The sequence below is a fragment of the Podarcis tiliguerta genome, assembly GCF_965153285.1.
Source record: "Podarcis tiliguerta genome assembly, chromosome: 18".
NCBI lineage: Eukaryota > Metazoa > Chordata > Lepidosauria > Squamata > Lacertidae > Podarcis > Podarcis tiliguerta.
Window position 1 is genome coordinate 7,895,266 of NC_139551.1, and position 24,931 is coordinate 7,920,196.

The window sequence follows — 24,931 nt, forward strand, 5'->3', positions numbered from 1 at the left end:
TTAAATCCTTGTCATTGTCATATTGTCCCTTGTATTTCTGATATTTTTTATGATTTGTGATATTGTGTGTGTTGAAGCTGGTCTGTGACCGTATTAATAAATTCATTCATTCAACCCATGCGTGCACAGATGCGGCATTGCAGATTGCGAACCCTGCGGGTTGCGAACCTGCCTCCGGCATGGATCATGTTCACACCCCAAGTGTCCAGTGTACCCCTATACATTACTTTTTTTATAGAAAAAAAGCACTGGGGTCAGGACACCAAGCCTGATGAGGAACGGTTGAAGGAGTTGGGTTTGTTTAGCCTGGAGAAGAGGAGATATCAGAGCCATCTTCAAATATCTCCAGGGCTTTCCCATGGAAGAGGGAGCAAGCTTGTTTCCGGCTGCTCTGAAGGGTAGGGCTTGAACCAATGGATTCAGACAACAAAGAAGGAGATTCTGACTAGAAGAAGAAGAAGAGTTTGGATTTGATATCCCGCCTTTCACTCCCTTTCAGGAGTCTCAAAGCGGCTAACATTCTCCTTTCCCTTCCTCCCCCACAAGAAACACTCTGTGAGGTGAGTGAGGCTGAGAGACTTCAAGGAAGTGTGACTGGCCCAAGGTCACCCAGCAGCTGCAGGTGGAGGAGCGGAGACGTGAACCCGGTTCCCCAGATTACGAGACTACTGCTCTCAACTACTACACCACACTGACTAAACATTAGGAAGAACTTTCTGAGAGTAAGAGCTGTTCAATAGCGGAACCGACTCTAAAAGGATGTCACATAGAGAAGGGAGAAAGGTTGTTTTCTGCTGCTCCAGAGAAGTGGACACGGAGCAATGGATCCAAACTACAAGAAAGAAGATTCCACCTAAACATTAGGAAGAACTTCCTGACAGTAAGAGCTGTTTGACAGTGGAATTTGCTGCCAAGGAGTGTGATGGAGTCTCCTTCTTTGGAGGTCTTGAAGCAGAGGCTTGACAACCATATGTCAGGAGTGCTCTGATGGTGTTTCCTGCTTGGCAGGGGGTTGGACTCGATGGCCCTTGTGGTCTCTTCCAAATCTATGATTCTATGATTCCCTTGGAAAGTTGTGGACTCTCCTTCCTTAAGCAGAGCTTTGATGGCCCCCTGCCCGGGATTCTTTCACTGCAATTCCTGCCTCGCACACCTTCCAGCTTGACAAAAACCCTTCTTGAACTGTGGTGCCCAGAACTGGACATAGAAGACAGTGGTGGCGTCCGTTTGGTCTCAAGCAGCCCCTGAGGGTGGAAATCAAATCGTAAATAAGGACGAGGAGGAAGGATATCTCTTAAGCGGGGAGAGGCCACGGCACACCCACCCTGAGGAGCTTCTTCTGCAACTCATGTGTCCATCAAAGCTTCGTTGTCACACAGAGAACCCGTAATTGCTGTGATGGGCTGAGGCTCCCTGCTGCCTGCTTCTTCTCACTTCCTGCGGCTTGGTGATGCTAATGTGGCGTAATGGCCCTTGTCATCCGTTAAGGGCTCCGCTGCAGAGAGATGAGCTCTGGCAGTGATGACACGGCCGCTCAATGGTGCCACGGCATCCAATGGGCGGAGGAGACCCTTCTGGCCTGCTAGTCAGCGGCGAACCGAAGCGTCGTGGCGTACTGAGGGCCGGTGAGAACTGGGCCAAAACAAACAAGATGAATTTTAACAGGGAGAGATGTAAAGTATTGCACTTGGGCAAAAAAAATGAGAGGCACAAATACAAGATGGGTGACACCTGGCTTGAGAGCAGTACATGTGAAAAGGATCTAGGAGTCTTGGTTGACCACAAACTTGACATGAGCCAACAGTGTGACGCGGCAGCTAAAAAAGCCAATGCAATTCTGGGCTGCATCAATAGGAGTATAGCATCTAGATCAAGGGAAGTAATAGTGCCACTGTATTCTGCTCTGGTCAGACCTCACCTGGAGTACTGTGTCCAGTTCTGGGCACCACAGTTCAAGAAGGACACTGACAAACTGGAACGTGTCCAGAGGAGAGCAACCAAAATGGTCAAAGGCCTGGAAACGATGCCTTCTGAGGAACGACTAAGGGAGCTGGGCATGTTTAGCCTGGAGAAGAGGAGGTTAAGGGGTGATATGATAGCCATGTTCAAATATATAAAAGGATGTCACATAGAGGAGGGAGAAAGGTTGTTTTCTGGTGCTCCAGAGAAGCGGACACGGAGCAATGGATCCAAACTAGAGGAAAGAAGATTCCACCTAAACATTAGGAAGAACTTCCTGACAGTAAGAGCTGTTCGACAGTGGAATTTGCTGCCAAGGAGTGTGGTGGAGTCTCCTTCTGTGGAGGTCTTTAAGCAGAGGCTTGACAACCATATGTCAGGAGTGCTCTGATGGTGTTTCCTGCTTGGCAGGGGGTTGGACTCGATGGCCCTTGTGGTCTCTTCCAGCTCTATGATTCTATGATTCTATGATGTGGTCGAAGCTGGCGATTGTCATGATCCCTCTCTGCGACTCCGGCGGCAATGACTCCCTTCGGGCAGCATGGCCGTTGCTTGGCATTGATCTGCCGATAGGAGGACAACCCGCACATGAGAACGTAAGAAATGGAAGCAAGAAGAAATTCCGACGAAAGAAGAATGGCAGATAAAATGAATGGACTGTGCAGAATTGGACAAAATGACCTGAAGGATTCAAAACCCGCGGGACCAGAAGATTGGAAGAAGTATGTGAACTATCTGAAGAGCAATTGTAATCAACAAATTATGCTAGTAGGACTACAAGACGTTTTGTAAGGAGGAATATATGAAACGTTACAAAGTAGATAAAGAACAGAGATATTAGTTATGAGATTCAAATGTAATAGGGAAAGTAAGAAATGTATACGAAGAGATTAGACTGGAAACTTTTCAGATGAGATTGATGGAAGTCAAAAAAAATTGCTCCCATTGCTCAGTCCCAGCTCCTGCCAACCTAGCAGTTTGAAAGCAAGTCAAAGTGCAAGTAGATAAATAGGTGCTGCTCCGGGGGAAGGTAAACAGCGTTTCCGTGCGCTGCTCTGGTTCGCCAGAAGCGGCTTAGTCATGCTGGCCACGTGACCCGGAAGCTGTACACCGGCTCCCTCGGCCAGTAAAGCGAGATGAGCGCCGCAACCCCAGAGTCGGCCTTGACTGGACCTAATGGTCAGGGGTCCCTTTACCTTTACCTTTAACCTGCTCCCTGTAACTGGCTTCAGTTGGCAGTCTGGCCGCAGCATTCTGGACCAGGTAAAACAGTTTTTTCCAAAGGCAGAGCCATGTAGATCACACCATGAATAGCAACTGCCGTTTCTTGTTGACGTGTTCCTTTCCTGGAGGGAGTGGTGGGTGGACAGGGGTCTGCTAGCAGCTACCGTTTCTTTGGCCGACGAATGGAGGGGCTGGTTGGGTCCCACTCTGGTGCCATGTTCTTCCTGAGACGCAAGGAGTTCCACCTAGCCAAAGAAGAAGAAGAAGAGTTTGGATTTGATATCCCGCCTTTCACTCCCTTTAAGGAGTCTCAAAGCGGCTAACATTCTCCTTTCCCTTCCTCCCCCACAACAAACACTCTGTGGGGTGAGTGGGGCTGAGAGACTTCAGAGAAGTGTGACTGGCCCAAGGTCACCCAGCAGCTGCATGTGGAGGAGCGGGGAAGCGAACCCGGTTCCCCAGATTACGGGACTACCTCTCTTAACCACTACACCACGCTGGCTCTGCACAAAGGCAAAAGTCCCATGCAAAAAGCCACGTTGGGGCAGGCTGCAATTGCTTGTTTGCAGGATCACGTCCGGCCATGCCCTCCCGACAGTGAACGGAGCAGTGAATCTTTCATGCTCATTTAAATCATTTATGGCTTAGTCTGCATAAATCACGAGCGCTGCATAAATCATGGTGGGGAAGGGGGCGAGGGTTGCTGGGTTAGGGGGCGCACGAGGGCATGGCGCCATGCGGAAGATGCATTTATGTGCTTCCTCCCCTTGCTTTGGCCAACTTTGTCTCAACTTACGTGAACTCGATGGTCTGGTTCCCCCCACTGTTTCAAAGTGGAAGGAGATCCCCAATGGGAACACCTGGGCCACATCTGCACCATACATCGACAGCTCATGGCTTCCCCCCAAAGGAAATGTAAAGAGAAAGAAGGTTCTTTTTATCATATGTGGTGATGCCTTATGAGGAACGGCTAAGGGAGCTGGGCATGTTTAGCCTGGAGAAGAGGAGGCTAAGGGGTGATATGATAGCCATGTTCAAATATATAAAAGGATGCCACATAGAGGAGGGAGAAAGGTTGTTTTCTGCTGCTCCAGAGAAGCGGACACGGAGCAATGGATCCAAACTACAAGAAAGAAGATTCCACCTAAACATTAGGAAGAACTTCCTGACAGTAAGAGCTGTTCGACAGTGGAATTTGCTGCCAAGGAGTGTGGTGGAGTCTCCTTCTTTGGAGGTCTTTAAGCAGAGGCTTGACAACCATATGTCAGGAGTGCTCTGATGGTGTTTCCTGCTTGGCAGGGGGTTGGACTCGATGGCCCTTGTGGTCTCTTCCAACTCTATGATTCTATTCAATGATTTCCCCCCCGCCACCCACTTCCAAGGACTGGAATTCCGCTGGGACCAAAGGCCGGACTTGGGAGTTTGGGTGGGTTGCGTAAGCACCTCGTTTCAGGGAGGACATCTCTGGCATCCTCCCAGAAAGCAAAACAACCAATGCTTTTGGCACTGCAATGCCTTTCTGCAGCCCCTCACTGCCTCCTCCATCCTGGACCGGACCAAGCCCATGCCCACCAGCACCACTGCACACACTGGTGTCCGTCCGTCCCCCAACCCCGTCCTCTCCATCTCGGTAGCCCTGTGACTCTGCTTGGATTTTTATTATTATTTTATTTTTAAGGAAGGAGGGAAAAAAAGGAATGTTCATTGCCATGGCAACGACCGTGAGCCACATGGAACCTGACATTTGTGGTTGCCGTAGCAACAGGCTCTTCTCCGGGTTGGGGGGGGGCGCTGCCTTCCCTCTATTTTGGAGACAGCAGTGGGAATTTAGCGTGTGCGTGCTTGTGTGTGTGTGTGCAGCTATTTAAGATTTGTCTACGTGTGGCGCTGAGGGGATGGAAAGGGAGAACCGAGAACCAGTCAGAAAAGCGGGTGGGGAGGGGAAGGGAGGGGAATTAACCCGGGCCGTTTAGCATTTTGCTTCCAGGGAGATCACGAGAAAGCGAAAAGACATCATCGTGCTTTGGAGTTTTTCTTTAGGGGTGGGGTACCGTTGGCCCTCCAGATGTTTCTGCGCTCCAGCATCCCAGCGCACCAGGAGCTTTAATGCAGCAACATCTGGCAGGCCATAATCTTTGCTCCGCCCTGGACATGTCACATGATTGATAGGCCACGCCCTGCTCCTGCCTCTCCCCCGCCCCCAAAATACCGTATTTTTTGCTCTATAAGACTCCCTTTTCCCCTCCTAAAAAGTAAGGGGAGATGTGTGTGCGTCTTATGGAGCGAATGCAGGCTGCGCAGCTATCCCAGAAGCCAGAACAGCAAGAGGGATTGCTGCTTTCACTGCGCAGCGATCCCTCTTGCTGTTCTGGCTTCTGAGATTCAGATTATTATTTTTCTTGTTTTCCTCCTCCAAAAACTAGGTGCGTCTTGTGGTCAGGTGCGTCTTATAGAGCGAAAAATACGGTGCACTCTGTGCAGGTTCTGAAATACTGGATTGAGCCACAGTTCTTCCTCAGGGCTTGCAGCTGAATGTCACGGCAGCAGAGAAGGAGCAGCGTTTACTGAACGAGATGCATAGAGCACTAGATCAAAAAATGAGAATGGTGTCTCTCTAAGCGGCTTGCATGCAAACCGTGTCAAATATTTATCAAAATCGGCTATAGACAAGTAGGCAAGATAATACGGCGTGGTGCAGGCAGGCTTGCCGAAACAAAAGAGCTTTTAACAGGCCTTTGGAACGGAACTGGGAAGGCAGATTCCGAAGATCAATAAGCGGGGAGTTCCAAAGGGGAAAAGGAGAGGGCTTTCGCACTCGGCATCTGGCCGCTGTGAGAACAGGATTCTGGAGTGGGTGGGCCATTGCCCTGACCCAGCAGGGCTTCATATCTGTTCTTTTAAAAATTATTATTATTTATGCTTTTCAGATTATTGTTGTTGTTGTTTAGTCGTTCAGTCATGTCCGCCTCTTCGTGACCCCCTGGACCAGAGCACGCCAGGGACTCCTGTCTTCCACTGCCTCCCGCAGTTTGTTCAGACTCATGTTGATAGTGTCCCACCATCTCGTCCTCTGCCGTCCCCTTCTCCTTCTGCCTTCCATCTTTCCCAACATCAGGGTCTTTTCCAGGGAGTCTTTTCTTCTCATGAGGTGGCCAAAGTCTTGGAGCCTCAGCTTCAGGATCTGTCCTTCCAGTGAGCACTCAGGGCTGATTTCCTTCAGAATGGAGAGGTTGGATCTTCTTGCAGTCCATGGGACTCTCATTTCACTAATATTACAATCATGTTAACATTTCGAAACTTGACTTCCTTCCCCCTCTTTCTGCGGTTCCTTAAATTTATTTTTAATATCTTCTGCATATCCAAATTCACTTTTATTCATCTACTTTGAATCTATACTCTTATAAAACTGCAGGTTGTCACAATAATCCTGCCAATGTTTTAATCTGTTTACAATTTATCTCTAAATATTCAAGAAACCATTTCCATTCTTTTATATAAAGTTTGCTGAAGATGTGGGCTCTCCTTCCTTGGAGGTTTCTAAGCAGAAGTTGGGTGTCCATCTGCCATGGATTCTTTAGCAGAGATTCCTGCATTGTGGGGGGGTCTAGATGATGTTTGGGGCCCCTTCCAATTCTATGAATCTATACGAAGGGAAATTTGCACTAAAATGACGGCGAGTTTCCACAACGACCTTTTCGACGAAACCCAAATAGGTCACAAACTGATGCAGAGACGTGGAAAACGGAACTGGCACCACAGAACAGTAGGGGTCTGAGAGCCGTTGCCAGTCAGTATGTAGACCCAGATGTGGTCAGCTTTTGCCATCCAGATGTTGCAGAACAACCGCTTTCCGATCAGAAGGTCAGTGGTTCGAATCCCCGTGACGGGGTGAGCTCCCGTTGCTCTGTCCCAGCTCCTGCCAACCTAGCAGTTCGAAAGCACACCAGTGCAAGTAGATCAATAGGTACCGCTCCGGCGGGAAGGTAAACGGCGTTTACGTGCGCTCTGGTTTCCGTCACAGTGTCCTGTTGCATCAGAGGTGGTTTAGTCCTGCTGGCCACATGACCCAGAAAGCTGTCTGCGGACGAAGGCCGGCTCCCTTGCCCTGAAAGCAAGATGAGCGCCACAACCCCATAGTCACCTTTGACTGGACTTAACCATCCAGGGGTCCTTTACCTTTACCTTTTTGTCGTTCAAGCAACATCTGGAGGGCCAAAGGTTCCCCTGAAGGTGTAGCTGGCTCAGGACCTCCACGGGAGCATTCTACGCTGAAACGATTTGGCCAGCCATAGGCAAACTCGGCCCTCCAGATGTTTTGGGACTACAACTCCCATCATCCCTAGCTAACAGGACCAGTGGTCAGGGATGATGGGAGTTGTAGTCCCGAAACATCTGGCGGGCCGAGTTTGCCTATGCCTGGGTTAGAGCAATGTGCCGATAATGCCATGGTTGCAGGTTCGATCCCCGTATGGGCAACTCTGGCTATGCGGTTGGACCAGGTGATACCTTCTGGGAGGCCACATGCTTGTGGGGGGTGGGGCCTGTGGCAAAAAAGGGTGGGGCAATGAATGCAAATTTCACATCTGTACAGTAGGACGATCGCTAGGCGAACTCCTTGCCCGTCTCGCTATCCTGCAGCCAGAAAAGAAGTGGCTTAGAGTTCGTGGACACGCCCCAGCCAGGAAGAACTAGGTCCCTTTACCTTTTAAAGGTGCCAACTGGACTTGAGGGGTTTCTTTAAGTATTTAACCAGACATAGGCAAACCCTGGCCCTACAGATGTTTTGGGCCTACAACTCCCATCATCCCTAGCTAACAGGACCAGTGGTCAGGGATGACGGGAGTTGTAGTCCCAAAACATCTGGCGGGCCGAGTTTGCCTATGCCTGGATTTAGCTGTATGATGTTGCTTGTTGCTATCGCTCACATCTCACCTCCTTCCGTAGCATGACAGAGTGCTCAGAGCTTGGCTTTTCTAACATTTGGCAACTAACTCTCTCTCTCTCTCTCTCTCTCTCTCTCTCTCTCTCTCTCTCTGTCTCTCCAGATGGCACGGCCAATCCAGGTAAAGCCGGCGGACAGCGAGAGCCGTGGAGGTAGTTGTCATCTCTCCTTGTTTGTTTTTGTCCCCCACCCCTTGTCCTACCACTCAGGGAGGCCATTAAAAGTGAGCCCTTTTGTACATATCTCAGTTGCTGTGCATAAAATCACATACGGTGGTGCCCCGCAAGACGAATGCCTCGCAAGACGGAAAACCCGCTAGACGAAAGGGTTTTCCGTTTTGGAGGTGCTTCGCAGGACGAATTTCTCTATGGGCTTGCTTCGCAAGACGAAAATGTCTTGCGATTCCTGGGGGGGGTTTTTTCGCTCCCCACCCCCTTTTTCTAAGGCACTAAGCTGCTAATAGCCTTTTAGCAGCTAATCCGCTAATCCCTTAAGCCTTTAATAGCCGCTAATAGCCGCTAAACCGCTAATAGCGCTAATCCGCTAATCCGCTAATGGGCTTGCTTCGCAAGACGAAGAAACCGCTAGACGAAGAGACTCGCGGAACGGATTCTTTTCGTCTTGCGAGGCACCACTGTGTTAGCTGATAGTTCCTACAGTGTTGTCCTCCCATTAAAATCTCAAAAGCCACCCACCTCTGTAATCAGGAATGGTGGTGGGGAGACGTATTAGGAAAACATTTAATTCAAGGGTGGTTGTTTTTTTTTGAAATACGAAGGCGTATCAATAGATAGAATCACAGCATCACAGAATCGTAAAGTTGCAAAGAAACCCAAGCATTGTCCAGTCCAGCCCTCTGCAGTACAGGAATCACAGCTACAGATAAATAAATAAATTTTGTATTTATACCCTGCTCTTCAGAAAACTGGGCTCAGGGCGGCTAACAACAAATTTAAAACACTTAATTGATGCAACAAAAAACAGCATTAAATACAGTATAAAATGTGAATAACACTAAATTCAAAAATCAATTTAGGGGGAAAATCTATCCAATAAACATTAGATGATCACCAGGGCTAGCTGGCTAAATTAGTCCTATTTGGGCCAGCGAGGAGGCCAGGGGAGAATTAGCTGTGGGATCCCAGAGCGGGTAATCTTCATAAAAAGGGGAGCGGGAGGGAAGGAAGGGAAATAAAAGATCATGCTAAGTTCAAATTGAAAGCCAGGTGGAATAGCTCTGTCTTACAGGCTCGACGGAAGGAGGTTAAATCCTGCAGGGCCCTGGTCTCCTGGGACAGAGCATTCCACCAGGTTGGAGCCATCACTGAGAAGGCCCTGGCCCTGGTGGAGGATAGTCTGACTTCCTTAGGGCCCGGGACCTCCAAACTATGATTATTCATGGACCTTAAGATCCTCTGTGGGGCAGACCAGGAGAGGCGGTCCCGTAAATACGAGGGAAGGTAAACGGCGTTTCCGTGCGCTGCTCTGGTTCGCCAGAAGCGGCTTAGTCCTGCTGGCCACATGACCCGGAAGCTGTACGCCGGCTCCCTCGGCCAGTAAAGCGAGATGAGCGCCGCAACCCCAGAGTCGGTCGCGACTGGACCTAACGGTCAGGGGTCCCTTTACCTATATGCAAAACAAAAAACCCTTGCATGTAGAAGGTTAGCATGTCAGGGCCCAGAGTCCTAGCTTAGCCCTTCCCCTGAAGAGCTAGTTGTCTAAGTGCAGGGCAGTGTCTGATTTGCTTTTTTTTAAAAGAGAGAGGGTGTGGGAGCATTTAAACCTCTGATCCTAGACTTCATACTGAATGCCTCCCTTAAATCACCTCCCACCCGAGCTCCAAGGATGGAGAGTTACAGAATTTCAGTAGATAATAAGGTTTTCTTCCACTCTCCAAGGCGAAGAGTGGAAGAAAACCTCCGGTTTGGTTTCCCATAGGTTGTGACCATCCCCCGCTACAGTTATGGGGGGGGGGGCGCGGAGAAAGTGAACTCTCTCCTCTTTCTCGCGCTCTCATTGTTGGAGTAGCGTTTCTATGGTAACCCATCATTTCCCAGAGGCTGCTATAACAGATGGGCTTTTCGGATGTAAGAGGAAGGGGGGGGGAGGGAGATGTGTGGAGTAACTCAGGATAAGAGCATTTGAAAAGGGGGGAGCAGGGAGAAATGGCTGTGTTTTTGTTAAATAAATGAGGTCACGCAGATAACCGGCCGCGAAGCGCACCTTGGCTTATCCTCTTATGCTCGTAGCTGCAAGTTGTAGCCAAGCTCAAGTTTGGAGTAGTGTCTCTACTCACATCCAATCAGAGCTACTTGTTTGACTCTCCTCCCCTACGTAAGAACATCCCTGCTTCTGGATCAGGCCCAACGGGGCCCATCTAATAATAATAATAACAATAATAATAATTTATTATTTATACCCCGCCCATCTGGCTGGGCTTCCCCAGCCACTCTGGGCAGCTTCCAAAAAAATATTAAAATACTGTAATACATCAAACATTAAAAGCTTCCCTAAACAGGGCTGCCTTCAGGTGTCTTCTAAAAGTCTGGTAGTTGTTGTTCTCTTTGACATCTGGTGGGAGGGCGTTCCACAGGGCAGGCGCCACCACCGAGAAGGCCCTTGAAGCTGGACCTCAGTGTCCAGGCAGTTAAGTACAGTAGTCTGTTAAACATTAAAAGCGTCCCTAAACAGGGCTGCCATCAGATGTCTTCTAAAAGTCTGGTAGTTGTTGTTCTCTTTGACATCTGGTGGGAGGGAGTTCCACAGGGCAGGCGCCACCACCGAGAAGGCCCTTGAAGCTGGACCTCAGTGTCCAGGCAGTTAAGTACAGTAGTCTGTTAAACATTAAAAGCTTCCCTAAACAGGGCTGCCTTCAGATGTCTTCTAAAAGCCAGATTGTTGTTTATTTCCTTGCTATCTGATAGGAGGGTGTTCCACAGGGTGGGCGCCACCACCGAGAAGGCCCTCTGCCTGGTTCCCTGTAACTTGGCTTCTTGTAGCGAGGGAACCGCCAGAAGGCCCTCAGCATTGGACCTCAGTGTCCAGGCTGAACGATGGGGGTGGAGACGCTCCTTCAGGTATCCTGGGCCGAGGCCGTTTAGAGCTTTAAAGGTCAGCACCAACACTTTGAATTGTGCTCGGAAACGTACTGGTTTCCGATCTAGTCTTGCACTCTTCTCTCACAGTTGCCCACCAGGTGGCTGGCATCCATCCAGAGACAATGGAGTGTGCTTCCATAGGTCAAACCGCTGCATTTGCAGCAGCAAAATGACCTCCGCTTCATCAACTGCGGACCCCAGAAGTCAGGATCCCCTCCAAAACTGTGCCAGAGTCATAGAATCGAAGGATTGGAAGGGGCCACGAGGGGCATCTAAGTCCAACCCCCCTGCGGTGCAGGGATCTTTTGACCACCTTGGGTCTCGAACCCGCTACCTTGAGATTTAGAGCCAGCTGAGCTATCCCATATTCACTGCCACAAGCAGCACCTGTGGATAAAGGGAACATCATATTGCTCGCCTTCATCCCTTTGGCAGACTTTGAGCGTGTCAAATGAGGTGCTCTTTCGATCAACAGCTTTGCTGACCAGGCAGGTGAATGTGGAGTCAAAAGATTCTGTTGCAGCAGAACGTGGGTAGGCAAACTAAGGCCAGATCCGGCCCAATCGCCTTCTAAATCCAGCCCGCAGACGGCCCCGGGAATCAGCATTTCAATCTGCATATTCTTGTGGAAAGTGCAAATTTGATAGTTCTGTTTCTGAATTGAATTTCTCATTGTTGTAAACAAAATCTGCCCTTTTCCCCTTATGGGGTATCCAAGAGCCCGTATAGAGTCCTTACGTGAGTTCCCTACTGGGAGAGGAAAATAACAGAGGCCAACCAGAGAATATTGAGAAGCAAAGCAGCTAGTAAGCCTGATCTTTATTGATCTGTTGCAAGAGGGTGCTCCCCTCACACGCAGGAGAAGGAGGAGGACCCAGAACAAAGGTGTGCCCGTCTTTATATAGACATTTTAAATTCCCTGCCCTGGAGCTCAAGACCACCCCTCCATACACCATACATACACCACAGAAGGGGTGTAGCTCAAGACCACCTCCCACAAACATCGTACCTACATCACAGAAAAGGCGGTCTACAACAGAAATTTGAGTGCGTTGTTGTTTTTCCTGTCTGCCAGGTTATCTGATAGTGCCTTATCTGATTGCCTTTCCTGGTAGTCTGCCCATTCCTTTGAGATGGTGACTACCCAATTCCTGTAACCAGGAAGGTTTTTTCACCTCCTCCCTCCTTGCAGAGAAACATTTGCTCAGCTTGGGAGTCAAAATGGTTTCAGATCGGTCTTCCTGTGCTGATCTATGTACGTGCTTGGTTGGTACATTTATGAACATTTATTATAGAGATAAGGCCTTAAATTTTATTATTACATCATCCGTCCCTGTGATGTAGCTAGGGCTTAGGAGGAGACTCTGAATCATACAATTGCAGAGTTGGGAGGGACCACAAGGGGCATCTAGTCCAACCCCCTACAATACAGGAATCTTTCCCCCCACGTAGGGCTCAAACCCACGACCCTGAGATTAAGAGCAGCACTGGGAGCAATCAACCCCAAAATGCAGCCCTCTGCTTTCCCCCAGACACCATTCATTCACCGGGGGGGGGGGGATCAGTGGCGTAGCGTGGGTTGTCAGCACCCGGGGCAAGGCAAGTAATTTGCGCCCCCTAACCCGGGGCAAGGCAAGTAATTTGCGCACCCCCCCGCTGCACTGTCCCTCCCCCAGATAGTCCCTCGCTCTCTCTCCGCACCGCACGCCTGGCACCCTCCCCTCCACAGTGGGCGGCGACCCGGCGGCTCGGATCGGATTCGCACAGCCAGCACTGCAGTGAGAGAGAGTGAGTGAGCCAGGTAGGGGCAGAGAGCTGCGAGTGCGAGCGCGCCCCCCCCCCCAGATGTTGCGCCCGGTGCGGCCGGCCCCCCCTGCACCCCCCACGCTATGCCACTGTGGGGGGATAGTTCTGCCCTGTGCATCTCGGTAAACCCCGCAAGACGAAGCAACAGCAAGCTGCTTGGCGCTGCCCAACATCTTCGCTTGATGCAAATATTACCATATTTTCCGCTCTATAAGACGCACCAGACGACAAGACGCACCTAGTTTTTGGAGGAGGAAAACAAGAAAAAAATATTCTGAATCTCAGAAGCCAGAACAGCAAGAGGGATCGCTGCGCAGCGAAAGCAGCGATCCCTCTTGCTGTTCTGGATTCTGGGATAGCTGTGCAGCCTGTATTCGCTCCATAAGACGCACACACATTTCCCCTTACTTTTTAGGAGGGAAAAAGTGAGTCTTATAGAGCAAAAAATACGGTACATATCGGACCCACACATTGCCAATCATAATTGCAGGCGCTTTGCTAGAGATGAATGAATAAAGGAGCAGGCTGGAGGGGTGGAGGGGGGGTGAGGTTAGGAGGGGACAGCAGCAGACCCTATACACATCCATTCCCCCTTCTCCTTCCCACACTGCAACCGTGTTCATGTGGGCATGTGGCTTGCCACGACGGCGCTTGTCGCAAGCAGTGTGGCTGCCCAGCTTGGCGAGACTAATCGGTTCAGGCAGGGCTTCCGCTCGGGGCTGCCTGCATCACATGCAGAAAGCGAGATCCCAGAGCGAGGGTTTGTGTGCTTCTGGTGGCTTACTCATCGGGGAGGGGCCTCCTTCCCCCCCCTCTCCTGCTCCCACTGGCGTAGCAAGCGAGAGGGAGATGTGCAGCAGGTTATCCCCAGTTATTGCTGTTATATTTATACCCCACCTTTCCCCGCCCCCCGGCAAGGACTTAAGCAGGAGTGCTAGCTTGGCTCCGCGACTGTGGGTGCCCGGGGCTCTGAGTGCCATGCGCCGTGCAGTGAAATCTGTGGGTGCCTGGCCCCTTTGTGGGGGATTTTGTGGGTGCACCCAGGGCCCAGGGAACTGGCACCTACGGACTCAAAGCAGCTTACAGATTCTATTTTTTAAAAGTACAGTTAAAAACATGGACGGGGGGCCCACAATCATTTTAGAAAATTAAACATTGATAGAGTTAAGACCGTATATACCAGGGGTCTGCAACCTGCGGCTCCAGAGCTGCATGTGGCTCTTTTACACCTTTGCCGCGGCTCCGGGGCGGATACTAGCGAGGGGAGGAGGCGCATTGTGCGCCCCGACACTCCCCACTGTGGCGGGCGCTGTACTGGCTGTGACGTCGCATGGGGGCGGTGCGTGCGTTAGTCACGCACCGTCCTGACGTCACCTTCCCGCCCGCCCGCTACATTGTAAGGGGCATGTACGCTGGTCACTGCATTGAAAGGGGGCATGTACGCTGGTCACTGTTTTGAAGGGGAGTGAAGAACACACACACACAAAAAAGGTAACTTGTTAATTTAACGTTTATTTCTATGAGGAGGAGTAATTCTGAGGGGTCAAACAAAGAAATAATAAAAAAGTGACAAAAACGTTATTTTTATAATGACGAGTTTTGCGGCTCCCAGTTTTTTTTTCTTCGGAAACGGGTCCAAGTGGCTCTTTTTGTCTTAAAGGTTGCAGACCCCTGGTATATACAGACAACAACCAATGTACATACATCCAACTGATGTGTGCTTGTACGCATCGCCGCAACCCAGAAGTGGCCAGAAAAGGGGGTATGACAGGGGTAGGGTTACCAGACGTCCCTAGTTTCCGGGGACAGCCCCCGGATTTGCAAATCTGTCCCTGGACAAATTCCGTCCCCGGAATGTCCCCAGATTTGCAAATCTGTCCCCGGGAAACGTGGCTGTCGGCACTGCTGAAGGGGAACCGGGGACGTCCGGTGGTACAGATCTCCTGTCCCCTTCCCCCTTTGTTTTGACTGATTCAGGAGGTTTGGGAGTTGTGGGTGGGCGGCTGTTGCCCAGGAGGGGCGCAACGTGCGCAGTTTCTCTGCTGGGCAAGGTGCAAAGCTCTTCTTTTGCACCCTGTGAAACATAAATGCGCAGAGTTTTTAAAAAACTGGGCAACAGCGCACCGCCCGCCTATGACTCCCAAGCCTCCCCCGATCTCCTTCCCCCTTTGTTTTGACAGATGAGAGGAGCAGTGGCGTAGCGTGGGGGGTGCAGGGGGGACCGGCTGCACCGGGCGCAACATCTGGGGGTTAGGGGGTGCAAATCCACAGGTTAGGGGGCGCAAATCTACGGGTTAGGTGGCACAAATTACTTGCCTTGCCCCGGGTGCTGACAACCCACGCTTCGCCACTGGGGGGGGGGGAGGCTCGGGAGCCGCAGATGGGCAGCCATTGCCCAGTTTTTTAAAAAACTCTGTGCATTTATGTTTCACAGGGTGCGAAAGAAGGACTTTGCGCCTTTATACAATATGCATGTGTGCATGGGCCCAGGGTCGTTTGCCTCACCATCCCCTCTACTCACTCCCTGTTGCTACTCAGCTTTGGGCTGCGGGAATCCAAAGGGTCCCCAGATTCATTGAAAAAAATCTGGTAACCATAGTGTAGCGGGCTTATGCATGATCCGCTGTTGGGGTTGTTACGGCAAAATCTGGGTGCGAGGCTGCTCTGCCACCCAGCTCGTCGGACTAAGTCCGCGGGTCCCTGCGGAGGAAAATGAGCTCAGCCAGAGACAGGAGCAAGCTGCAGAAGATCCAAGTTTATTGCACAACAGGTTCAAGGCGAGATTGAACAGCGAGAAATGGGTGACATGAACTTTTGAAACTTCCCTCCATGTCCCAGAATACAGTGCAAAATACATCCCAGTTACATCATGAATACATTAAGAAGAGGTTGGGTTACACAGATTACATCATGAATATATTAAGAAGAGGTTGGGTTACACAGGATTAACATATGGAGGAGGGAGGGGGGAATATGCAGAGCTGGAGATATGCGCAGATAAGCACATCCTGAGTACTGGTGATGAGAAGACAATGGTCCATGTATGCATAGTCTGCCACCTGGCATTGCCCAGAGGAAAGGCTTGGCAGAGTGATTTGACAAGATTAGGGTCTTGACACCTTGCTTGAGGGATTATGGAGGACAGGGGAGGTGTCATGGAGTCCTAGAGAAATTGAGCAAATTGGCACGCTGATTTTCTATGAATTTTATAGATTTTAGTCCCTTTTGTCATTGACAATTGGAAATAAATGGATATATTGTAGCGAAGAAGGAGGTGAAGAAGACATGCCCCCCCCCCTTCCGTATCAGGGTCCACTAATCGGGCCCAGGCTGCCTTGGTCACTGAAAAGCCAATAAATGCCACAGACACAGGAGATTCCCATAATCACTACTGATGCAAGGTGGGGGTCAGGAATGAATGGACGCCCCCCAATGGAAAACAGTCATTGCCTGTACCTAAAAATCTGTTCAAACTATGCAAACGATTACAATAAAAGCAGCACTGCTCCAGACCTTTTGTGGAAAGCAGTCGGTTCCACAAAGTCTGTTGGAACAAGATTCTTCTTCCTTGCCGGCAGGAGAGCAAGGAGGCTGACTGTCTAACTTCTCTAGGGAGGGAGTTGCCTGGGAGCACCCCCCACCCCACCCCCAGAAGGCCCTCTCCGGAGTCCCTACCTGTTGATCCATTCCTTTTTTAAAAAAATCTGAAGAATGGGATTGTGCTCTCAGCGGCAGGCCTTTGCTTCTCAAAAACACTGAGCTCCAGTGAGGTGCAAAAGGCTACATAAACCAAAAATAGAAACTGAGATAATTAAATGCTGAAAATGCGAGTCTAGTTGTATTTTTCTAAGGCCCGCACGCACGCACAACGTTTTGTTCTGGAATGCATGGAGATAGAGTGCTCTGTGCATAGTCTGCGCAGAATTTAGATCTGCTGCATTTTTGTGGGGGTTTTTTGGCCCCTGAAAAGCATTTCATAAAATTTATACGCTGCTTGATTGCAGTTTTCAAAAAAAGCTAAAGGAATAAAATTACTAATAAGAAAGAAATAACAACAATACAGTGGTACCTCTGGTTACGTACTTAATTCGTCCCGGAGGTCCGTTCTTAACCTGAAACTGTTCTTAACCCGAGGTACCACTTTAGCAAATGGGGCCACCGCTGCACGATTTCTGTTCTCAACCAGAAGCAAAGTTCTTAACCTGAGGTACTATTTATGGGTGAGCGGAGTCTGTAACCTGAAGCATCTGTAACCCAAGGTAAAGGTAAAGGTAAAGGGACCCCTGACCATTAGGTCCAGTCGTGGCCGACTCTGAAGTTGCGGCGCTCATCTCGCTTTACTGGCCGAGGGAGCCGGCGTACAGCTTCTGGGTCATGTGGCCAACAGGACTAAGCTGCTTCTGGTGAACCAGAGCAGCGCACGGAAACGCCGTTTACCTTCCCGCCGGAGCGGTACCTAGTTATCTACTTGCACTTTGACGTGCAGGAGCTGGGACGGAGCAAGCGGAGCTCACCCCGTTGCGGGGATTCAAACCGCCGACCTTCTGCTCGGCAAGCCCTAGGCTCTGTGGTTTAACCCACAGCTCCACCCGCGTATTTGTTGTTGTTGTTGTGGCCCCCCTCCCCAAGTTAAAATAGCAATATTCTTAGTCGGATGAATGGTCCGCCCAGCTGATTCTTGTCTACCCTGCTTGGCGGCGGCAGCTGTCCAGCCTTTTAGGCAAGGCAGATTTTCCATCCCTACCTGGGGAAACTGCTGGGGAGTGAACCTGGGACCCAGTGGCGTAGCGTGGAGGGGACAGGGGGGGCCGGCCGCACTGGGCGCAACATCTGGGGGTTAGGGTTAGGGGGCGCAAATCCACGGGTTAAAGGTAAAGGTACCCCTGCCCGTACGGGCCAGTCTTGACAGACTCTAGGGTTGTGCGCCCATCTCACTCAAAGAGGCCGGGGGCCAGCGCTGTCCGGAGACACTTCCGGGTCACGTGGCCAGCGTGACATCGCTGCTCTGGCAAGCCAGAGCCGCACACGGAAACGCCGTTTACCTTCCCGCTAGTAAGCGGTCCCTATTTATCTACTTGCACCCAGGAGTGCTTTCGAACTGCTAGGTTGGCAGGCGCTGGGACTGAACAGCGGGAGCGCACCCCGCCGGGGGATTCGAACCGCCAACCTTTCGATCGGCAAGCCCTAGGCGCTGAGGCTTTAACCCACAGCGCCACCCGCGTCCCAATCCACGGGTTAGGGGGCGCAAATTACTTGCCTTGCCCCGGGTGCTGACAACCCACGCTACGCCACTGCTGGGACCTTCTGCATGCAGGGCAGGTGCCCAGCCTGCGATGGACCTCTCAGCCTGCAGCTTGGGGACGGGAAACCCCGTGCCTCACAGCCCATCTCCGAAAATCAAAACAGAAGCGATCTCTTTCCAGGTCACTGCGCCCTCCAACGGATCCTGCCCCCTTTGCAGATCCTCTTGACACATGTCGCCTCCAATCCGCTCCCCTTCCAAGGCAGACCCTCTGATCCTGTCGCTTGCAATAAGGCATTCCTTGCATGGTTCCTCAACACATCCCTTTCCTTTGTCAACGCCCCCCGTGGGCATCTGTGCGGCACCCCACTGGGGGAATGTCACATTTTTTTACCCGTTTGCCAAGATGACTCCTCTTATGGGTTTAAAGGATGCAATATATACCCTGTGGAGCTGTCATCCCCAGAAATATGCCCCCAAAACACGTTACCTAAATCCGCCCTGCTGTTAACTGGTTGCAGCATCTTCTGAAGCCCAGAAACAGCAGCCCAGAAGGAACGCAAAGACACTCTCCCTCTGAAGAAAAGTCCCTGCCAGGAGCTGCGGTTTAATCAGGCAGCTCAGTTCTTGCAAAGCTTTCAAGTGCAGCCATTGGCATATTCAGTGCAAGATAACCCACTTTCCTTTTTTAAATAAAATTTTGTTAGATATTTTATGATTATAAAAAGAAAAACAATGGAGAAAAACAATACATAAACTCAACAAACAATACATCAACAATAAAAAAGAGAAAAAACAATACAACATTACAACTTGGGGGGGGGGACCACACATCCAGATTTTATATCCAACTCTTTCATTAGCTTATTTCCTCGGCTTCCTCACACCTCCCTTTTTTGTATTCTAGTTCAAATTATCTGGTTCAACAAATCCTTTCCCTCCTCTTCAATTTTTGTTCTATATTTTATCCTAACACAATTTAACTTTTCCAATTTAACACATTAACACTTAATATTCATATAATTCTTAATAACCCTTCTGCTAAAACCATATAACTTCATTCCAATATATTTCTAACATTCATTAATTTTGCAGTATTTCTGTAAATATACTTTAATTTTTTTCCAATCTTCTTCCATCGACTCTTCTCCCTGGTCTCGGATTCTGCCGGTCATTTCCGCCATTTCCATGTAGTCCATCAGCTTCATCTGCCATTCCTTAACCCACTTTCTCCCATAAGAAAAGCTGTGGGTTTGTTGACCTATAATGAATTATGGAAGATGTACCCATATACAGTGGTACCTCGGGTTACAGAAGCTTCAGGTTACAGACGCTTCAGGTTACAGACTCCTCTAACCCAGAAATAGTACCTCGGGTTAAGAACTTTGCTTCAGGATGAGAGCAGAAATCGTGCGGCGGCAGCAGGAGGCCCCATTAGCTAAAGTGGTGCTTCAGGTTAAGAACAGTTTCAGGTTAAGAAAAGACCTCCAGAACGAATTAAGTTCTTAACCCGAAGTACCACTGTATAGGACTTCTCTTACTTTGCATAATTTCTCATCAACATTTACTATGCTGCATGATGTATTCTTCTGGTGGAACGTGGGTGGCGCTGTGGTCTAAACCACAGAGCCTAGGACTTGCCGATCGGAAGGTTTGCAGTTCGAATCCCTGCGACAGGGTGAGCTCCCATTGCTCAGTCCCTGCTCCTGCCAACCTAGCAGTTCGAAAGCACGCCAAAAGTGCAAGTAGATAAATAGGTACTGCTCCACCGGGAAGGTAAACGGCGTTCCCATGCGCTCTGGTTTCCGTCACGGTGTCCCGTTGCAGCAGAAGCGTTTTAGCCATGCTGGCCACATGACCCAGAAAGCTGTGTGTGGACAAACGCCGGCTCCCTCGGCCTGAAAGCGAGAATAGTCACCTTTGACTGCACTTAAACGTCCAGAGGTTTACCTTTTTACATCTGTTTCTGGTACTTATAGGAAGGGTATAGGTAAAGGGACCCCTGACCATTAGGTCCAGTCGTGGCCGACTCTGGGGTTGTGGCTCTCATCTCACTTTATTGGCCGAGGGAGCCGGCGTACAGCTTCCGGGTCATGTGGCCAGCATGACTAAGCCGCTTCTGGCGAACCAGAGCAGCGCACGGAAACGCCGTTTACCTTCCCGCCGGAGCGGTACCTATTTATCTACATGCACTTTGACGTGCTTTCGAACTGCTAGGTTGGCAGGAGCAGGGACTGAGCAATGGGAGCTCACCCCGTCATTGCGGGGATTCGAACCGCCGACCTTCTGATCGGCAAGCCCTAGGCTCTGTGGTTTAGACCACAGCGCCACCCGTGTCCCCTATGTAGGAAGGGTAGGATTGCCATATTTCAAAAAGTGGAAAACCGGACACAAACATTGTCTAGGACATTTGCCAACACGTCTGGATTTTCCAAGACATTACAACGATTGCTAACTGGACAATTTCAGACTGCCATATTCTATCTCTGAATGAACATATGGCAACCCTAAGGAAGGGGCACTGAAGCCATCCCTCTGGTTTCTGAGATATCACAATGCTTTCGTGCCAAGCCCTTTGAAACATACCTTCAAATCAATAAGCACCAGAAACACCCGCAATTTTAAAAACAGGCGCACACATTGTGTGGCTTCATAGCTGCTGCAAAATCTCATCATTAAATGCTGCTAAATGTCCATGATTGTTGTGCCCTTCCTTTCCACCTTGGAAACTGTCGTTCTATACAGGGGACTAGGAATCTCTATCACATCCCTACCCCCCTTCAGAATATAGAGAACTTGAACCCAAGTCCCTGAGATAAAGATAATAGACGGCACCTTTGCAAAACTAGTATCTTTGGGGTTCCTTAGGGTAGTGGATTGCTGAGGCGTTCCCAAAGTAAAGGAAGGATTGAACTCTGATTAATAAGAATACACAGAGAGGCTTGAACCAGCAAGACTCTGGGAAGGGTGCGTATAATAATCTCTGCCTCTAGCCCCTGGCCCAAGTCGTTTTATTCACAAAAGAGCTTTTTGCAGAGTGTTCGTAAGAACCAATCAGATTTCTTCTGAGCATTTCAACAAACCTCACGTGGGGTCAAAGTTAAACTACCAAAACTAATCAAGCACACCTATTTCTGGGGTAAACAAAGAGCAGAACTACAAAGGAGGACATTTGGCAACCCTGGGAGGTGATAAACAATCAATATGGGACGCGGGTGGCGCTGTGGGTTAAAGCCTCAGAGTCTAGGGCTTGCCGATTGAAAGGTCGGCGGTTCGAATCCCCACGGCGGGGTGCGCTCCCGCTGTTCGGTCCCAGCGCCTGCCAGCCTAGCAGTTTGAAAGCACTCTCGGGTGCAAGTAGATAAATAGGGACCGCTTACTAGCGGGAAGGTAAACGGCGTTTCCGTGTGCGGCTCTGGCTCGCCAGATGCAGCTTGTCACGCTGGCCACGTGACCCGGAAGTGTCTTCGGACAGCGCTGGCCCTTGGCCTCTTTGAGTGAGATGGGCGCACAACCCTAGAGTCTGTCAAGACTGGCCCGTACGGGCAGGGGTACCTTTACCTTTTTACATATGATAAGAAGGATGGCCAGGAGGACAGCAATCATTATCACCTTCAGGTGAGATCTGTTTCCTGGCCCTAAGATTAACATCCTAGGATTAACATATCAGAAAAGCTACAGCAAAGAAACTTGCCCACTATCTTTGATGACCCAGGACGCCTGCCTGTCTAAGCAACTGGGCTGTGTACATGACTTGTGAAGAGAGAGAAATGGGCAGTAGAGGAAATGGCCAGAGATGCAGAGGGTTGTGGGATTTGATCAGAAATTATTGTCAATGTATCAAACCCAGTCAAGACAATGCATTCATCGTGGACACAATGGCTTGATGCATATTTTATAATTCCTCATAGTAATCCCACCTGACCCCACACTCTGGATATTTGCACTCCTACAGATTGCCCCATCTTTCCCCCCTCCATCCTGAGAGACCCACAGAAAGTTTATGGTTCTGTGGTTTTGTTTTCTTCCCCCCCTCTAGGGGACAGAAAGCTCTTTGTGGGCATGTTGAACAAGCAGCAATCGGAAGAAGACATACTGCGCCTCTTTGAACCTTTCGGGGTCATTGACGAGTGCACGGTGCTCAGAGGGCCCGACGGCAACAGCAAAGGTCAGTCTCTGGTCCTCCATCCATCTAGGATGGGGAACGAATCTTTTGCCCAACGTGGGTTTCGAACCCACCACACTGAGATTAAGAGTCTTGTGCTCTACTAGCTGAGCTGTCCCTTCAAGAACAGACTTGACCTCTTCTCGAAGGGAATAATTGTTTGCAAATTCAATCCGTTTTGAAACTGGTTTCACTCCCAAAGCACTCCACAAAGAACTCTGGGAATTGGCTGTCCTCAGGCTGCATTATTATTAATATTAATTATTATTATTATTACATTCTTTGCACTCGGGTGCCTCACAGCATCTCTCACAGGGGGTGGCGGGGGGGGGGGCAACAATAGCAAAAAGGCATTTACCAAGAGGACTAGCCTCTTGCTTTTGCGTTTATGCCTTGCCAGGTTTGATTGGAGAGTTTTGGAAAGTCATTGTAATAAATAATTGGTGGCAGTGCTCTAATACCTTCAGCAAGGCTATCGGCTAATGTAAAAGAGGGGGGAAACACCCTCTTGATATGCTGTGGAGGGTTGCATGTTATTATGGTGTGTGAAAAGAGTTGGGAACCTCAGGCCTGAGAACCCAATGTGGCCCCCAGGGCTCTCTGCCTGGCCCTCAAAACCACACCTTGTATTTGAACTGTGATAATGCCTCTTCCTTGACTCTCTCTCTCTATCTCTATCTCTCTGTGTAAAAACTTATAAGCTTTGTGTGGCTGGAAGGTCGCCTATGGCTCAAAAGTCATGCCATATGCTTGCTTGTAGTGTGGAGTTGCTCCTGGCATGAATGGAGGCCATGGGAAATTAAGTAGGGCGGGGGGCCATGGGAATTTTGCACAAAGAGGGGTCCATGGGAAATTAAGTAGGGCGGGGGGCCATGGGAATTTTGCACAAAGAGGGGTCCATGGGAAATTAAGTAGGGTGGGGAGCCATGGGAATTTTGCACAAAGAGGGGTCCATGGGAAATTAAGTAGGGCGGGGGGCCATGGGAATTTTGCACAAAGAGGGGTCCATGGGAAATTAAGTAGGGTGGGGAGCCATGGGGATTTTGCACAAAGAGGGGTCCATGGGAAATTAAGTAGGGTGGGGGGCCATGGGAATTTTGCACAAAGAGGGGTCCATGGGAAATTAAGTAGGGCGGGGGGCCATGGGAATTTTGCACAAAGAGGGGCCCATTGGATTCTTCCCTCCCATTTGAACAGGCAATGTTCCATAAACTATACTTTCCTCCAGCTCTGTTCTGACTTGCAGCTTTCCTTTCTGTCCTCCTCTTCTGTCTCTCTCTGTCTCCTCTGACGCCCTCCAGGCTGTGCCTTTGTTAAATTCTCCTCTCACACGGAGGCTCAGGCAGCGATCCACGCCCTTCATGGCAGCCAAACTATGCCTGTGAGTAAGGTACCGTCAGAATTCGGGGTGGGTGGGTGGTTGGGTTCCTTTGGGGTGTGAGCCGGCGTTGCAACCAGCCATTTGCCCAAGGCGAGTCGAAATCCTCCAGAGGGGAACAGCCGATGGGAAAACGAGTCACAATATGGCGGATCCGTGTGGGAGGCTATAGAGTCCATCTTAGAGCTCCTGTCTTGCTCAGGGTGGGTGGTGGTTCCGAAATGCCTTTTTAAAGATGATGGCTGCCACCTACAGTTATTGTGCTTAAAAATAAACTTTTTCCCAAGTTGCCTAATTAACCGACAGCATTTTTTTTTTTTTTAAAGTTATTTAATCGAACCAATTCATCCACTAAATTCTGCCTTCCGAACCGTTATGGGTTTTGGATTATGTGGCCACATTTTGTGGTTGTAGCAGTGTTGGAGCCGAATTCGAATCCCCACGCAGCTCATAGGAATGACCAGTCGCAGCCTCTCACAACCCGAACCTACCTCTCAGGGTTATTGTAAGGATAAAATAAGGCAGGGAGGAACTGTGTAGCTCACCTTGAGTTCCTGGGAGGGAAGGTGGGATTAAGTAAACATTCACATTCATTTCTGGAGAGGCTCTCAGATGCTGCTCTGATCAGATTTTTATTCTCTCTCTTTCTTCTTTGGCTGCCCTCAATTTCTTGACATCTCTCTCTTTCCAGGCAGCTTTTAACAAGGAGGGTTGGGAGTTTTTTGGGGGTGAGTGGGAAAGGAACTGTTAATGACTGTCCGTGGGGCTTTGTAGGGTTCCGGGCAGCTCTAACCAGATTGGCTACCGAAAACAAGACTCCAGTCTGCATGATTTGGAATAAAGGGCTGATTTAAATCCGAACTGCCCTGTGCAGTGTTAAATTGCTGGTCCTCCCTGGCTGCTGTTGTCTGCACGGACTGGCAGCAGCTCTGCAGGGAGTCGCGCCCAGTCCTCCTTGGCTGCCGCTGTGCTAGAGAGGAGTGGCAGGCAGCAGGAGGCTCCCCGCAGCCGATCTCAGGCCAGTGTTGGAACCATAGAACTTCAGAGTTAGAGGGTACCCCGGGGTCATCTAGTCCAACCCCCGTAATGCTAGAGTCATGACGCCTGTCTGACGCCT

At 49.9% G+C, this 24,931-nt stretch overlaps 1 protein-coding gene and 1 long non-coding RNA gene across 3 annotated transcripts in view; one reads left to right on the forward strand and one right to left on the reverse strand.

Moving 5' to 3' along the window:
* LOC310668653 overlaps positions 1–24,931 on the reverse strand; it is a 169,316-nt gene that overhangs the window by 115,763 nt on the left and 28,622 nt on the right. The window lies entirely within an intron of this gene.
* The window catches only part of CELF5 (CUGBP Elav-like family member 5), a 72,522-nt gene that overhangs the window by 38,062 nt on the left and 9,529 nt on the right, over positions 1–24,931 (forward strand). Inside the window, exons 3-5 of one of the 2 annotated variants that reach the window (XM_083421702.1) lie at positions 8,229–8,280; positions 22,311–22,439; positions 23,738–23,817. In XM_083421702.1, the coding sequence (XP_083277828.1) occupies positions 8,229–8,280; positions 22,311–22,439; positions 23,738–23,817 (261 nt within the window). The remainder of the gene's footprint in view (positions 1–8,228; positions 8,281–22,310; positions 22,440–23,737; positions 23,818–24,931) is intronic. The other variant, XM_083421703.1, reaches the window with a different exon arrangement.